This window comes from Ictalurus punctatus, chromosome 25, assembly GCF_001660625.3.
Source record: "Ictalurus punctatus breed USDA103 chromosome 25, Coco_2.0, whole genome shotgun sequence".
NCBI lineage: Eukaryota > Metazoa > Chordata > Actinopteri > Siluriformes > Ictaluridae > Ictalurus > Ictalurus punctatus.
The window spans coordinates 7,511,611-7,529,622 of NC_030440.2; the positions used below are offsets into that span (position 1 = coordinate 7,511,611).

General features: G+C 41.8%; 1 protein-coding gene across 1 annotated transcript; it reads left to right on the top strand.

Moving 5' to 3' along the window:
* The first annotated feature begins 160 nt into the window (after positions 1-160).
* On the top strand, positions 161-16,754 carry sgpp1a (sphingosine-1-phosphate phosphatase 1a). The gene is made up of 3 exons (XM_017456004.2): positions 161-1,145; positions 7,401-7,490; positions 12,834-16,754. Exons 1-3 carry the CDS (start codon positions 465-467, stop codon positions 13,383-13,385), a joined length of 1,323 nt encoding a protein of 440 aa, XP_017311493.1. The 5' UTR covers positions 161-464; the 3' UTR covers positions 13,386-16,754.
* The last annotated feature ends 1,258 nt before the right edge of the window (positions 16,755-18,012 follow it).

Genomic DNA, 18,012 nt, shown 5'->3' on the forward strand with positions numbered 1-18,012 from the left:
ACATTCTAGAAAAGTCTGTGCTTCAAACTTTGTGGGAACAGTCTGAGGAAGATCTACAAACGTGTGTGATGGTCCACAAACTCTTGGCCACATATACAGTGCAGGAGCTTTATAATCAAAGGCGGTGTATCTGCGGGGACCCGCTTCTTACGTCATCGCTAGTGCGCGTGCCCGAGAACGCGCGGCTGCACTCGGAGCTCGCGAGCTTCGTCGCGTTACATTTCCTCGCGAGCAAATTGTGTCGTTAAATAGGTAAAGTTATCAGACAGGCCACATTTCCGTCAGATACACTGACAGCAGTGTCACGTCCGAACCACGGGGTCATGAAGAAGCGAAGAGAAAGCTGCCGTTAGCGTACTGCTAGCTGTGTGTTCAGGGAAGCACCACCCTCGCGTCACCATCAGCGTCATCATCAGCGCGCGAGGCTCGGGATCCGCTCACTAAGGGCCGGGTCGGTTTTTATAATGGCGACTGTTATGTTCAGGCGATTTGTCCGGCTTTGTAGATACCTGCAGGATCCTTGCCATGTCGCCAGGTTCCAGCAGCTGTGCGGGGTCAGAGGGACGTTTTCCCGCAGATCAGGCGCGACAGAGAAGGAGCGCGAGCGGGATCTGTCTCCTAACGGCGCGTGTGTGGAGCGGTGTGACGCTGATCGGGATCCGGACACTGACATCAGGAAGTGCGTGAAACATCACGATCCGGTTAACGGCCAGAACAAGGATGTTCCTGCGAGCAGAACTGGCACTGAGGAGAAATTAGATTCAAGAGGAAGAGTCAAGCCTCTCAGGAAGAACTCTCTGACTGATGATGTTGGCCAGGAGTTCATTATCGAGAACAGGTTCCTCTTCTACTTGTTCACCATGGGCACCGAACTGGGCAATGAGATGTTCTTCATCGTGTTCTTCCCATTCCTGATGTGGAACGTGGACGCCTGCGTGAGCCGGCAGGTGATCGTGGTGTGGGTCTGGGTGCTGTTCTTCGGACAGACCACCAAAGACCTGGTGCGGTGGACACGTCCTGCTTCTCCACCCGTGGTCAAAGTGGAGGTCTTCTACAACTTCGAGTACAGCATGCCGTCTGTGCACGCCATGACCGGGACGTCGGTCCCTTTCTGCCTCTTCATGCTCACTTACAACCGCTGGGAGGTAATAGTCCAGCCTGAGCTCCTTGGTGTCCTGTACCAGTCAGGAACAAGGACTATCGTTCAGAATAATGTCAACAGTTTAGATCTTGTACGTGTTTCACTCTCAGATCATTCTGAAGAAACTGACATGCTATCTATACACTAACGATATCCATGTAATTTATATGAAATCATTGTTGCTGTACAGGGTACAGGTAGATTTGCAAAAACATCTGCCTTCACACGAAGCTTTTGGGACATCGCTTTGTTTGAATCATACAGACACACTATGCCTGAAAGTTTGTGGACGCCTGACCATCATGTCCGTACGTGCTTGTTGGACATCTGGTTCCAGATTGTGCTGTTATGATAACCTAGGGATAGCCAGGGAGACCTTGTAGGAAGAAGTTTGTGTTCAGTTTCAACACACACACACACACACACACACACACACAGCTGTGTTGAATATGGTAGTTTTAGTAGTAGTTTGAGATTGTCATCGGTTATTCAGTCGTGGCTTTTGATGCCCTGATGCGTGCAAATGCATTTGGCACCCCTCAGATTACAGATGTTTTATCAGGCTTGGTTGCCAGGAACTTCTTATATGTTCATTGTCCTGAAAATGCATTGACCGTAAGCTATAGATGCTCACAGATTTACCATCACACGAGAAAACCTTACACAGATCACTCTAGATATCACTTTCAGTGATTGATTTCCAACAGGCTAGCATGTTTTCATGAACAGGATGCCGTTTGAAATTTGTCATTGTAGATCAGGTTTTGCGTTCTCTTTCAGATGTTTTTTTGTCACATTCCAGGTGGTCTTTTCTTATATCTATGGGTGCGAATCAGCTCTTTAGGTTGTGAATCTGTATATCGTGTACACTGGGACACAGACGGCTCATTTTCCCGCGACATGACTACATGCTCGTGTTGTAAAACCTCACCACTGGCATTTATCAACAGCAGGCAGGTCCGATATCTTATCTGTTATTATGTCATATTAATTTGTTAGCTTAAGCAAATGCAGTTCTGTCATGGTACTTCAAGCAGGATTGTAGGCTAGCTAGTGTATTTTTTAAAAATAATTAAATACTTAATCGTTAGACCCAAACAAACCGTGTGTGTGTATATATATATATATATATATATATATATATATATATGTGTATATATATATATATGTATGTATATATATGTATATGTATGTGTGTGTATATATATATATATATATATATATATATATATATATATATTTATTTATCTATTTATTTATTTATTTATTTAATTTTATTTTTTTCAAGCTGAGAGGCTTCAGAAAATGATGTCATTTCCATTAAGGGAACATAATGAGCCTCGATGCTCCCTGGATTTTGCAGTGCATTGTGGGATTCGAACGTTTCGGTGCACTGGACGGATTTTACGATGGCGGCAGCCCTTAAAATGGCCGACTCCATGACCAGTGCCCTGCCTACTGAACTAGGGAGCTGATTGAGACACGCAGTTTGACTTCTAGGTGCTCGGTTTATTTATATCGATGTAGGCTTTGCGTGATCCGTGGTGCAGAGTATGAAACATGCATTTAAAGCACTTTCAGTTCGATACTGTTTAGAGCTGTGTCAACACAATGCAAAGTATTTCAACACTGTGCATTGATTAGAGTCGGTGAATTATTTGACCCATTAATAGGCTTGTATTAAATGTTAGTCCCACTGCTCAACGTGATCACTAATGCACCGATATGCACTGATAGCAGGGTCTTTCAAGTCTTCAGCAGGTATCGTTCAGGCAGGAGGAGCATAGAGCTGCTTTGTGAAAACCGTTGACGGCCTCTGATCTCTTGGGTAATGTACAGGCAGCGGGGTTCACTGGGTTCATACACACGGTGGTGTGAGCTCTCAAGTTCAATGAGTAACGCAATTGTTGCAAGGAAATACTTGATATTGTTTCTGATCATTGGTCAAACATCAAAGGATGGTGTTATTTGTACCAGGTGAAAACTGATACCAATGCTAGTAGTTTAGAATGAAATTTCTCCAACGCTGTACTTGCTAAGGATCTTGCTTATTTTAGTTAAGGAATGGATACCCGATTAAAAGCTCATGTGGCGCAAACCTACTAACATGGCCGCCGAGAACTATAGCATTCATTATCATTTACATATATGGCATTTAGCAGATGCCCTTATCCAGAGCGACTCACATTTAATTTAATTTATACATCTGAGCTGTTCAGGGTTAAGGTCCTTGTTCAAGGGCCCAACAGTGGCGGCTTGACAAGGCTGGGGTTTGACCTCGCGATCATTAACTCAATGTCTTAACCACTGTGCACCTGGACTCAGTCACTTCACTGCAACCTCACAGTGGACGTATCTGATCAGTGCAATCTACACATCCTAAAACTATTGCTTATGTAGAGACGAGGGTCATTAAAAAAACTATTCGTGAAGATGTCAAAATAAACAGTATCTTCTGATGTCGTGCGTTTCAGAATGAAAATCTACTACAGACTGGGCCTCCATGTTGGAGACAGGTGCACACTGGTATAGGCTATGTCCTGTGGTACGGCAGTGCCACTCCTGGCTTCAACTCCACAAGGTCTGGGCTTTGCATTCTGCTGTGCTCAAAGCAAATGTGTGCCAAACTGCTGTGCAAATGCGGGGAATGATTTACACAGCAGTTTGAGGGGAAAAAACCAATCAAAAGTTGTTATATCTGCCAACAAATCTTTGTACAGACAGTGTCTTCATGTTTAAGTCTGCAAACACAGCTGCCAAGAGACACAAAGAGAAGAATGTCAAGCAATGACCCAGCTCCATTGTGCTCGGTGTTGTGCTTATCTTCTTTGCAAATTTGTGAACGACTCAAGTCACCTCAACGTCAGGGATTTTCGTTTTAGCCACTTTGTGGCTAAAAACAACGACAAAAAAAACAAGAACAGCAGAAACTAAAGATAAAATAAAGTCTGAGCAGAACATTTAAGTGTCGGACTTCAGTAGAGGACGCAAGTGCATGTACAGACCGATTTGTTAAAGAAGGCAGACAGAACAATGGCAATCCACAATGGTGGTCAGTAAACAGGCAAAGGTCAGGCATTGAGAAAACAACTTAAACTAGGGCAAGTAAGATCAAAAGATTAGTGGCAGCAAAGGTCAAATCCAGAATACCACACAATAAACCATGGTATAGACAGGTAACGAGACACCGCGGGTATACTTCACAACGGGTGAGTGAGTGAACTGGATGTGCTTATATACTGTCAGCATTGGGACAATATCTGCAGAAAAAGCTGAATCGAATTGAAATTTAAAAAAAAAAATATGTAAATCTAAGAGGTGCTCAGGACGCTGGTTATTTTTGTGAACAGTCCGTGCAGGATTTCACAGGATTTGTTTGTGATTGTTGCAGCCAAAAATGCTTGATTTCGCTGATTTGATTTGCGATGCAGTTTGCGGAGGTTTTTTTTTTTTTTTTTTGCGGAAGACTACTCGTATTGGTGAAATTGCACTTGCGCAAAATTGTGTCTTTTCACAGTGATGTTTGTTGGTAAATGAGAGATTTGAGCTGTTCTCGTGTTCGACGCACGGGAATCGAAGAGATGTTGCGTCTTGGCCCAAATAATTACAAGCTCCTCTGAATATTGCAACGTTAATATCGGCGATCGCGGAATCCTGGAGAGACTGACTAAAGAAGGGTTAACCTCTCATGATACAGAGCACAAGAGAAGAAAATAAGCCAATTCGACCTCATTACTGATTGCGAACATGATAAAGGACAAAATGAATTAAAAATAATTACGCCGCATTCTAATTCATTTTAATCTCTGCTTGGTTTGCACGCACACTATGTGCTTCTTTATAGTGAAAATGTTGCTATTTATTTTCTTGTGAAAGTTATACAGGATTGGGAAATGTGACAATATAACAATAAATTATGTCACAATATTATACTCTTGTGCGATGACACAGGATTTGATATCCTTTTCAGACATTTTCTTAAAAACAGCATTTGCGAACGCCGAAGCAGGTGATTTGACGTAACAAATCTTTTAATGAACCTTTTAAAATTATTGTAAAATGTATTAATCAATTTCTCTCTCTCCCATTTTCTTCCTAATTGAACCTCCAATTCCCACCTGCATTTTTTTCGAACGGCTTCCTATGCTGCGTCACAGGACAGCGTAACACACAAGTGCTATCTACCCTCTTCCACACATATGAGCTCACAAACTATCCAAGCTGTGAATTTAAAGCACACCTATTATAGTTTTGAAACATGCCTAATTTTGTTTTAAAGCTCTCATGCAATAGATTTATATGCATCCGAAGTCAAAAAACACTGCAGCATTACATTTCCCCCCCAGAGTCACAAACGACTCGTTAAATGATCCGTTCTAAAGGATTCATTCTAAACTCCTCCTTTCAGAGAGCATACTCTGCTCTGATTGGTCTACCGCTGTCAGCGAGCAGCCAATGAAGACCAGAGGTGGGCTTTTAGTTACAAACCTACGTAGGTTAGTACAGGAAGTAAAGTCTGGAATTACTAACGACTCGCTTCAGCGGTTCAGAATCGGTTCCTTCTTTTGGGAATCAATGACTCTGTTTGTTGTGCACTTTCATTTTTTTAAACTTTACAGACTTTTTACATTCACAAATAGCTACATAACATACTACATGAAAGGTAATATTTGTAAATCCATAATAGGTGCACTTTAACCTATGAAAAATTGCAATATTGCATAAAACGTGCGTAAAAGCACTGTTTTCAGCTCAGCTGTCGAAGAGAACAAAATAGTCACTTCTAGTGAATTGCCAGGGTCGTGTCACCCTGTAGCTTTTGCGTGGTTTCCCACTGAAGTTAAGCAGCATTGAGCCTGGCCAGTACCTGGATCGGAGACAACCTGGGGAAAAGGTTGCTGCTGGAAGTGGTATTAGTGAGGTTGTCATATTATGGTGCTCACCCTGTGGTCTGTGTGGATACTAATGCTCCAGTATAATGACAGGGACACTATACTGTAAAAACAGCACTGTCTTTTGGATGAGACGTTAAATCGATGTCCTGACTCTCTGTGGTCATTAAAAATCCCTGAACACTTCTGGTAAAAGAGTAGGGGTATAACCCCGGTGTCCTGGCGAAATTCTATCAAGGCCCCATAATAATCTCCATCTCTGCATTGGCTACATCACTCTCCTTTCCTCTCCACTTATAGCTGGTGTGTGGTGGGTGTTCTGCCGCGCTATGACTGCCGTCACTTCATCCAGGTGGATGTTACACAGTGGAGGTGGCTGAGGAGATTTCCCCCTTACAGTGTCAAGCGCTATATAAATGTAACTAACTAACTAAAAAAATCTCGCTCTCCACCATTTTTACTGTTCTGAGCCGATTATCCAGTCGCGTGATTTGTTGAGGCAAAGTCACATGACTTTTTTGATGCACATCGGGGAATTTATTCAGTAAATGTGTTTCCATCATAGTTTTCGAGCGCAAGTTTATTATGCGCATTTTGGAGATCTTAATCGCATCTGGTGTTTCCGTTCAGCGTTTTATTTTTATGCGCTATCCCAAAAACTACATGGAAGGAAACATAGCCACAGACACCCACAATTGGCTAGTGTTGCCGTGATTGACAGTGGAGAGAGTGTGCCATCCTTCCCAGCTAGAGAGTACAGCCCATTTATGTATCATAAAAAAAAGTATTGCGATATATTTTTTGTCATATCGCCTACCGCTAGTTTCACTCTTCCTGACAGGCCGCACTCAGCATCCTTGATGTTGTAGGGCGTGCCTAAAAAGACTGCGAAGAAAAAAATACACCCATTCTGAGACTTTCAGAGCCATTTAGGAAATCCATTTCCAGGATTGTTTTATTGCTGGTTTTGCTACATAACTTTTTTTCTCGCCATGGTAATGATCGTATTATCGTATAACATAATCTCTGCCTAATTTTCCTATTTTCGATTTACACTGTTGGTGTTAAGGGCAATTCATAGCACAAGCGGTTTCACCATCATTTCAGTGTCTGTATTTGCAGAGCATAAACTTTGAACAGTAGTGATACATCATAAAGCAGGAGGAACACGGTACCACAAATCTGCTGTTCCTGGCTCATGTTGTGTTTGTATGTGAACTGGCATCTAGCACAAATTACGACCGCTGCAGTCTATCAAAGCCATCGAGAGTAAATCATTTATGTGACCGCTGAAGCAGTGTAAACATTCAGTGAAAATAGTTGCTTAAAATGTTTGATATGCTTTCTCTCCTCTCTCTGTGTCTCAGTACCCGTTCCTGTTTGGACTGAGTGTGGCCATATGCTGGAGTTTCCTGGTGTGCATTAGCAGAATCTACATGGGAATGCATTCTGTCTTGGTGAGTAAAACTTTCACCAGCGGTTCCCTTTTATTCGCCCCTTTTCTCGTATGCTCATATTTTTAAATAGTGACTCGAGCACTTAGAAAACGTCTTCATTGCTCAGTTCATGAGGAATATCGTGATCAATCATTCATAAACGTTTTCTCTCTCTCTCTGTCTCTCTCTCTCTCTCTGTCTCTCTCTTGGTCTCGGCCTCTCTCTCGCTGTCTCTCTCTCTCTCTCTCTCTCGCTGTCTCTCTCTCTCTGTCGCTCTCACGCTCTCTTGGAGTTTCATTCACTTATCCATTACATTCCGTATTAGAGCATATTTTGAGCTCATGATCCATTTCAGCAGTGACCCAGCCAAGACAAAAGAAAATGAAGAATAACATCCTTTTTGAAACAATGGACGTGTAATGCGATTATACAGTTAACCATGAAGCATCTGCAGTCGAAAGCTGACTCAGAACTGTTATCTCGTACACCTCCGCAGTCCAGACCCCATGGCATGGATATGGATGATCACGAGCTAAAGCCGTAGATCAGTGAGTCATCATGGCCGACTCATCATAGCATCTGCTCCGCTCTGTTAATCACAGGATGCTGGATCTGCTAGCAGTTTTTCTCCCACTGATCCACTTTTGATTGGGAGCTTGCTGTCCCAGAGGAGCCACTGGCGATCAGCACTTTGGCTGTCTGAGAAATCACTGATTCAGACTGTCAGATAGCTGTTCATAGTCAATTCTGCCCTAGAGAAACACTGTATCTGCGTGTTTTTTCTTTTCTTTTAACACTGATCTAAGACTTTGTGACCAAGTAAAGTATCACGATGCCTGATACCAAAATGGTGGAAATAAATAAAAATCCGTCACCATCTGACATTTCACTACACTGTGTTTCAATATAAATACAAAACCTAAACAGATCCTTTTGTATCTATTGAGTGTATTGAGGAGTATAACATTTACAGAGTAAAACTCTTCACCTTGTTATGTTTTATTTACACTAATGGAAATGCAGTCGCATAGAGTGAGTAATCACGTTCCTCGAAAAGGTCGCTGCATAAAAATTTGACTATAGACAGTTCATTGATACTTTTGACGAATGAACTTCACCTGAAGCAGACATGGTTTGCTTGCTTGGCTGCTCATCTGAGTCAAATTACCACTAGCTCAATTTGACTCCTCTGTAGTCGAATTGACAAATCTGTACAGCGTCGATATAGTCTTCGTCTACTTAAAAACAAAAATCGCAGACATTTTAAAGCCTGAAGCACATTAAATATTTTTGTGTCGATATTTGTGATCTTCTGCACATTTGACTCCGTTCCAGAAGTGGCTATATGATGTTGAGATCCATCTGTGGAAATTGTTATTACTTTGTCTTCTGTGAAACATGTTATCATCTTATGTTCTGAAGGGCGGTACTAAATTTAAAAAAGGGCTTTAAACAAAATGATAACGATTTACCCCGATCATCCTGTTTACAACAAATGTTTGCACAACCCCCCCCCCGAGTCGTAATGTATCGTGTTGCCGTTTTGAGCATCAGCGAATGTTTGCACCAAGGGCGTAACCATGGTATGGACATTGAGGGGGTCCAGCGAACTTGGCGGGAGGATATGCAAGTGAATGTAACGTTAATGGTCAAACACTAGCCTAGCCTACTTCATGGGTGTGCAAATATTAACAATTAATTGACGTTCTTAAGAACAAACCAAGCCATGGTATGATGACTTCTATACTAAGCTAAGGTTACCTACTATTTAGGTATCTAGTTACTTACTGTCTGAAAAAAAGCTCGTATGTTCTGCTGCACTTTTCTACGCTTGGCTTCTGTCTCCATTGCTTACAGACTGAGCTGCTAAAATATATCAACGAACTTGCGTTGAGTATGGGCGCGATCAAGTGTACAATTAGAGGGGGGGCACACCTATTTTCCTTAACAAATGGAAATATATTAAAAAGGAATAGACATAAATAAATACAATAGATGAAGAAAAGACAGATCCGTTGGCAGGGTTCATTAAACGGGGACATATAGAAAATATTTTGTACTGTATATTGGAGGGACAGATTGGTATTTCCTCAACATTGGGGGGAACACGACCCCTCAAAGAATGCGTCGTTACGCCCATGGTTTGCACCTTTTGTAGTAGTCGTGTACGAGTCCCTCGGTTGTCCTCAGTGTGAAAAGATAGATCTCAAGATCATATAGTCGCTGTTGGAAATGTGTCAAATATGCAGAAGTTGCTGGAAAACCAGAAGAAGAATATGCAGGACCTGGAGGATTTTTCTGAAGAACAGTGGGCAGTTTAACTGCTCAGGACAAACAAGGGACTCATGAACAACTCTCACAAAACATAAACACAGTCGTGGATCCTCCAGGTAACGACACACAGTGTTAAGAATCAAGCGTATGTGACACTGGAGCGATACATTAAAAGGTATTTTCAGTTTTGGTATACATGCATGATTATGTATAATTCCTTGTAAATTATTTCATTTAAAGCAACTCATTAGTAATTTCCACATTCGTTCATAAAAATGAATAGAAATATTAATGTTTATTGATGCCCCAACAAAAACCCTTGGACTTTATTTTCACAGTACAGGGAAACGCACCCAAATTCTTGTCAGTGGTAGTCACACATACGCTACAGATGCAGCACGTAGGCAGTGAAAACACTGGCGTGTTCCCTTTATCTCGAGCATGTTCCTATGCGAAGTACTTTTGATTTATAAGGACCATGTTAATTGCTGGGGTTTTAATCCAGGATTACATGGCAACTTTCTGTCTTGTAGTGGCAATGAAACAAGGTCGAGATATGGGCTGTAGAACACTATGAACAACTTTTAAACAGGTTCATTTGTGTAATGATTAATGTATCATAGTGTCTTGTGGACTATATGTAAACATCTGGTAGGTGAAATAGCTTATTCAGGGCAGAACTAAATAAAAAAACAACATGCAACTTTTATAATCCTTTTTTATTTTTAAACAATCCTCATTCTGCAGCTTTTGCGACGTGCAAGTAAACTCATGACCTCCACTTGTATATGTGTGTGTCTGTAGTCTGTACTCCACTAACACCTCCCTTTCCAGTTATTCTACACATGAAGTGATAAAAACATAGCGCTGTAGTTCCTGCTCATGGTTGTGTCTGTGATAACAGGGTGTACAAGGCTGAAGGTTTCTTTTCACACGTAGTAAGCAGAGTCCTGACTGATTACTCCCCTGCCTTCTACACGTTTTTATTATCGTGATCATATCACTTGACGGTGATTGCCACCAGGTCACGATGGTCTGCTTTGTCACGTGTTGAAAGTCGTCCTGTAATCTGCCTCCGACCTTGAACATCACACATCACACCAGATCAGATAGCGGGGAAGAACAGGTGAGCCGTGCATTTCACACCCGACAGCATCAGAACAGCGCTAAACCTGCTGGAGCGCGCAGCTTTACTTGACGTCACTGGAAAAAGAAAGGAGGCAGATGATGAGTAGAAATTTGCCGTGAGATGTAAAATATAAAGCTGCAGGCGTGGCTCGTATCAGTGGGATAGAGGGGCTAAGCCTCCCCTGTATTTAAATGATTTAAAGAGGATTATTTCGGATAGTTTTTTTAAACCGAGTGTAACAACACCACCAGCGGTTGTAATAAAGACATACCGAATGGTATGAAGGGCTAAGTCCCAACAGGCCCAGTGCTGGAGTCTCACAAAGCCATTTTTGGTTTGAGGGGGGACGGTGGCTTAGTGGTTCACACATTTGCCTCGCACCTTCTATTCCTGAATTTGCCCCTATATTTTATCCAGAGCGACATGAAGATGATCACTAATTGTTTTTGTTATCAGCGAGACCTCAGGATATAATGTATTGCTCAACCCTAATAGTTTAATTGTCTAGCTTTAATTGTCTAGCTCCCATCTAATATCACCACCAACCTCCACTGGAAAGCTGATCTGTGAAATGGAGAAACGGCCCACTTGAACAGGAAGTCCAACTTGCCACGTGAGAGTGAAAACAGGACGCTAGTATGACAGGCACATAATCACCTCACAGGAAGTACCCAGACTGAGTTATAGTGCATGCTTGTTTCCAGCACGGACTGTAGAGTCACAGACTCGTAAAATATTTGCTGAGGCCTGTTTGGAATCTCGTTTACTTAACATCTCAGAACCTGCCTCAGAAAACAAAAATGTATTTCGCAACAGATTTGTTTCTCTGGTTGTCAAGAAAGCAGTTTGTGTGTGGTGTAAGAGCAGCTGTTTTGGGAACTTCTGATTTCACTTCATCTCTCTGTCCATCCTGTGAAAGTGTTGTTGAGGTCTGGTTGGATAAGAAGGCACAAGACAGCACTTTCTTTGTGGTGAGGCTCTGACATAAGCTGTGTTTAAAAATCACTCCCTCATTCACTATTTGCTATACAGTATACACCAATCAGCCATAACATTAAAAGCACTGACAGGTGACGTGAATAACATTGACGATCTCGTTACAGTGGCACCTGTCAAGGGGTGGGATATGGTAGGCAGCAAGTGAGCAGTCAGTTCTTGAACTTGAGGTGTTGCAAGCAGGAAAAATGAGCAAGCGTAAGGATCTGAGTGACTTTGACAAGACGACTGGGTCGGAGCATCTCTAAAACAGCAGGTCTTGTGGGGTGTTTCTTTCTCACTGCCGTCTGTGGTGCTCTGTGAATAACAGTCTACAGTAAATTAGCACTTTATTTAAATAAATAAATAAATAAATCACGGTGGCTTAGTGCTTAGCATTTTGGACTCATACTTCCAGGGTTTTGGGGGTTTGACTCCAGCTGCTGCTTTGTGTGTGCGGAGTTTGCGTGTTCTCCCCGTGCTGCGAGGGTTTCCTCCGGGTACTCCGGTTTCCTCCCCCAGTCCAAAGACATGCATGGTAGGATGATTGGCATGTCCAAAGTGTCCGTAATGTATGAACGGGTGTATGAATGTGTATGTGATTGGCACTATACCGTCAAGGGTGTACCCCGCCTTGTGCCCCATGCTCCCTGGGATAGGCTCCAGGTTCCTCGTGACCCCGTAGGATAAGCGGTACAGAAAATGGATGGGATGGATGGATTGATTGATAAGTGAATCTTTTGTTGTCTGTGTACTTTTCTTATTATATTACTTCCCTCCAGAGTTTTTAAGACTGATAGTACTCTTAGTCAGTGACCTAGTGAACCAGTATCAGGATGTATTTATCGGTAGAGATATTTTTTCAAATCAGCATAACATTTTTGAATGTCATGTTGTTGCATAGTGACTGCTTTTCCATGTACACACATATGATGGTTTATGTAGTTAAATTGATTTCCATTCAGTTTAATTCTCATGTCTTTCAGGAGGTGATCACAGGCTTCCTGTACAGCTTGCTGATACTGGCTGGCTTTCTCCCTGTGCTGGATGACATCGACACATTCTACTTATCAGCCAGCATGGCTCCTGCACTCATTCTGCTGCTGCACGTGGGCCTGTCCATGCTCGCCTTCTCTCTGGATTCGTGGAGTACGTCCCGGGGTGACACCGCCCAGGCTCTGGCTACCGGTGCAGGGGGTGCGCTGGCAAGCCACCTCAACCACTGGCTGAGCCTGCAGATCGACCCGCCTGCCTCCTCGCTACCTCTGAAGATGCCCTCCATCACCGGTGCACCACTGGGACGCACTCTCTTGCGCCTGCTGATCGGCGTGGCAGTCCTGCTGGCTGTACGCGCGATCATGAAGGCCATCGCCATCCCATTGGCGTGCCAGTTATTTGGCGTACCCTCTAATGATGTACGCAAGGCACGGCAGAACCCCCGAGTGGAGCTTACTTACCGCTTCCTGGTGTATGGAACAGTGGCCTTTTGCTGTGTCTTCCTTGTGCCGTTGTTCTTCCTGTGTCTGAACCTGTCGTGAAACATCTGCCTTAGCCAGTAATGTGGTATCAGTTTTCTGGGAATACTCTGCAAATGACAGTTTTTCAGAAAACATTTTTTGCGTGTAGGCTGTCTAACAAGCTGGCATTACATTGGCGAAGAAACCACTAAACTCTCTCAAGTAAATATGTTTTTATTTTTATTTTTCATCTTTTTGTCTGATATTAGTGTCACTTATTAATATGTCAATTTGAAACATTTCTATCCTTAATCTTTTTAAAAATCTTTCTTTAATAAGCCAAAGTGTCGTTGATTTTTCCAGCACACCGAGGATAGACACATGAACCAGGCAGCTTTTTTGCACAACTCCTATAAGAAGAATATTGTGTTGGTCGACATCTGTAATCGGACTGTAAAGAAATCATGAATTTTAAAGTGAGGTGTTCAGACTGTTAAAAAAAAAAATTATTCACTGAATTATTCACTGAATGGGCAGTTTTCTCCGTAACTGTACTGACCAATTGCTAATAGCTTATAGCTATGTTTTGTGCAGACTACAGCCCATTTGTTGCAATCCAAAATATGGCAGCATTTACAATGTTCATTTTTCCATCAACAAGCGAGCCGTGTAGACACGCTGAACTTGTTTACCTTCACCATTCTTCTACCATGTGACACAAGTCAGGACATATGGATGGAGCTAAAAAGAGAAGACCAAGTTGATTGGTCAAATGCAATAGCACAAAGTTAATTATCTGACTGGGTAGCATTATATGACGTGCACTAGGCCAGGATGTGGATTTGCTGAGCCCCACTGGTTGTGTTTGTGAAATACTAAAATTGTACAGAGCAACAGATGGGCTACAGTCAGTAATTGTGTACCTACATGGTGCAGCTGTACGGGTGTGGTGTAGCTATGACATGGTTGTGTTTAATACGCTGGCTGTGTCTCAGAGGTGAACAAAAGCTTTTGCTGCAGAACTAAACAACATAATATTTAGGAGCATGTCTGCTTAGTTGTGTGAGGATCCTGTTTGTTTTATCTCCACCCGTCTCCTCGACAGCCTTCCTACCTACACCCATCCTGCACCATTGTGTTCTACAGTACATTGGCTCCGTTCCCACCAAATCAAGCCGGTGCACATACACAAGCTCTGCCTACCCATATTAAACTTGTATATACAAACCCACTCCTGAGGGTTTTCCCTTTTAAGGCCCTTCTTTGTCTCTTAATAATTCATTCTGAAGCATGTTTTTTTCACTTCAGCGCAGTTTAAGAGAAAATTCTGAGCATATCAAAGATCTCCAAGAAGAATAACTTTATCGCAGCATGGCAGTGACTACATGAAGCACTCCGGGTTCATCGGAGTCAACGTGAACCCCGAACAGTATCAGCACAGACATTTTATACTGTATTTCAAACCAGGCTTTCTGCACGTAATGTAAATGAGGTTTCACTCTAAATGTAGATAGCCTTTGATGTGATCACTTTCCGTTGTCCGGTTTCACTGATGTCCTTACAGTTGTGACCCGCAAATGGTGAGGTGATAGGATTGTCTAGACACATGTCTTTCTGACTGAATTACAGTCACGTACCCATTTGTTCAGGGATGGTTCTTGGTGTCCCACCGCCGCTCCCACGCTATAACTGATTGAACGTCACTTTAGATGGTATTACACACATATTGCTGAGACTGAAGTGAATTGTCCCTTTGATAATTCTGCCTTTTTGGAGAACAAGCTTATCCTAACACATTTCGGAGTGGAATCTGCTGAGATGCAGTCTGTCATTTCTTACAGCTGCTCAACGCAATGTTGGACTCTGGGTTTGAAGGACGCTGTCTGCGGACTAGTTATATGTGGTCATACTTGATGGTGCAGAGTTTCTTAAATTTAAATCCTCCTGTCTTTGTTTTGTTTATTTTACATTTCATGCTAAATGGATAAGTGTTGAGAGAATAAAGGGAAAATGACTTCCTGTTTCTTCATTCTGTGTGCATAAATTCATACATGCCCAATCGAAAACTCTGGACTCCGGGGATGACAAGGTGGACTTCAGCTTGAGTAGTTTCCATGGATAAAATTCGATTGCTTTATATATATTAATGTATTGTAACGGTAACGCTTTATCTTAATACAGATGACAGAAAACAGTATCATAGGGCTTGTTTTTTTTTATAAAATTATAATAACATACAATTCCAATTAAACATACCCAGGCTTCCCTAAGTGTAACAACCTTCCATTCTCTGTCGCAGGGGAACCTGGAGTCTATCTAATCCCCAACCCTGGAAATGCGCGGCAAACGTGCTAAACACTAAGCCACCGTGTGTCCCCCCCCAAGTGTAACATCTGCTAATGAAATATAAATAAGTTCGTGGACAAAATAAATTAACATGTTTATTGACACAAACATATAGCGATTCATGATATTTGATTTGATTTGAGATTTAATACATCTTGAAACAAATAAGTACATGGCACATGAATTGTAAACTACATTGAAATATCTTCCCTATTTGGTTAATTTATCCGGCATGTCTCAACCCAACACTGCATCCCAAGCAGACCCTTTCAAAGTTAACAAAAAGACCGCATTACTCCCTTACAACCCAGATAAACGGCAGAATTAGACAGTGGGCTTTCTCACACATTCAGTCCTCGTGTCCAGAAGAGACTGGAGATTTAGATTGGGCAGTAGAAGGTTGTTGGTGGACATTGATTAAAAAGCCACGAAATGTGCCTTACTTGAATGACATTGTACTGAAAATGTCTTGATGTACTGTGGTCCCCCCCCCCCATTTACGTTACATGTGTCTGGTAGACTATAGTGATTTTAACTGCACAGCTCCATGCTACGGTGTTTGTGTATTTCCTAATCTGTCTGAAAAATATAGTGAAGAGGTAGAAGGTCCAGAGATACGTATTCATGCAAAGTGTATTTGTCCTAAAGTATTACTCTGCATAAATTGCATTATGTTGTGGAAAACTCTTTATCTCAGTCTGTTTATGTGATTGAAATGTTAAGAGATTATGTTGAGATTTTATTAAAACAGATTTGAGTGTCTGGTATGCAGCACACCTTACACCACAGACCATATGCTACTAAAATAACAATGATTCACTCGTTCTGTTCTGTTTGTAGTCCAGGTCTTATGGATGGACTTCAGCACCTTCTGTAGCTTGGGCTATACAGAAGCCATAACTAATGTTTCGTGGTTAAGAGATAATGTTGTAACGCCTGTGATAAGCACTGCTGTTAATTTGGACAAAAATATTCTTCCTCAAAAAAAAAAAAAAAAATGTGTAGTAAAAATCTGTCATCAGGCACTCATTGTGGTATCGATTAATATGTCACTGATATCAGTATGTAAACTAGACCACAATAAATATTGTATTTGATCATCTATATGTGTATTCCTGTGTGTACATTACTGTGTGCAATCACAGTGCTAATTGTGTGATGTGACCTGCAATTTTACAATCAAATTCTGAGCTGAAGCAAAAAAAAAAAAAAAAAAAAAAAGCTTTTCTTTATTTCTAACAATTAGGCCACACAAGCGAACGTAAAAACTTTAAAAAGTAATTCATTTATTTGACCCCACAATGTAAAATTCTGATATATTTAGTATTCCATCGTCATGTAACCTGTTTTAAGATGTCATGACGAACCATGAGCAGTAGCAGTGTTCGGAATGTATGAAGTATTTTCATTGCAACATAAAGCTTCATTTAAATTATTTGAGTTAAACAGTTAATGAATTTGCACAAATAACTGGCCCAGAGAATAAATAGCACCTATTTTCCACTGTTAAAAATGAGTCCCTCTTTTAACACTGTATAAGTATACTGTCACTGATTAATCAGCTGTAAATGTTTATATAGCCCAATTTGGAAGAAAGCTGGTCTTAAGGTGAACGATCAGCTGGGTTCTGGCACTCCTGAAGCAGCCCAAAAAGCCTTCTTGTTACTTGCACAGCAACTTAACTGCTGATCATGTGTTATCACCACACCTAACTTCTTTTCCACAAAACTGAGATTGGGTATGTGTGTGGAATTTGTTAGAATCTACATTGACATAGTATGCGGCTGGTTTGTTTTGGATACCCCCTAAAGGAACACATGTTAAAATAGGTTCTATCCCTGTATAGAGTGTCTGTATGCTGTAGCATTAAGATTTCCCTTCACTGGAACTAAGAGGCCCAAACCTGTTCCAGCATGACAGTGCTCCTTTAGACAAAGCGAGCTCCATGAAGACATGGTTTGCCCTGTTTGGAGTGGAAGAACTCGAGTGTCCAACACAGAGCCCTGACATTAACGCCATTAAACATCTTTGGAATGAACTGGAATGCTGACTGATTACCAGATATCCTCCTCACCCAACACCAGTGTCTGACCTCAATAATGCTCTTGTAGCTGAATGAACACAAATCCTCACAGCCACGCTCCAAAATAGTGGAAAGACTTCCCAGAAGAGTGGAGCTTAGTATAACAGCAAAGAGGGGACTAAATCTGGTATGGGATGTTCAACAAGCACATATGGGTGTGATGTTCAGGTGTCCACAAACCTTCAAGCAAATATTGGATCTGTCTGGCAGTCTTTATGTTTCAAACAGAGTGATGTCCAAAAACCTTCTTTTCAATACTGAACGGTGTGTTATGGCAAA

Excerpts from the sequence above, each read along its gene's own strand:
- sgpp1a (XM_017456004.2), top strand. The coding sequence starts at position 465 with ATGGCGACTGTTATGTTCAGGCGATTTGTCCGGCTTTGTAGATACCTG. Across the intron at positions 1,146-7,400 it reads TCACTTACAACCGCTGGGAG|TACCCGTTCCTGTTTGGACT; the intron begins GTAATAGTCCAG and ends TCTGTGTCTCAG. Across the intron at positions 7,491-12,833 it reads TGGGAATGCATTCTGTCTTG|GAGGTGATCACAGGCTTCCT; the intron begins GTGAGTAAAACT and ends CATGTCTTTCAG.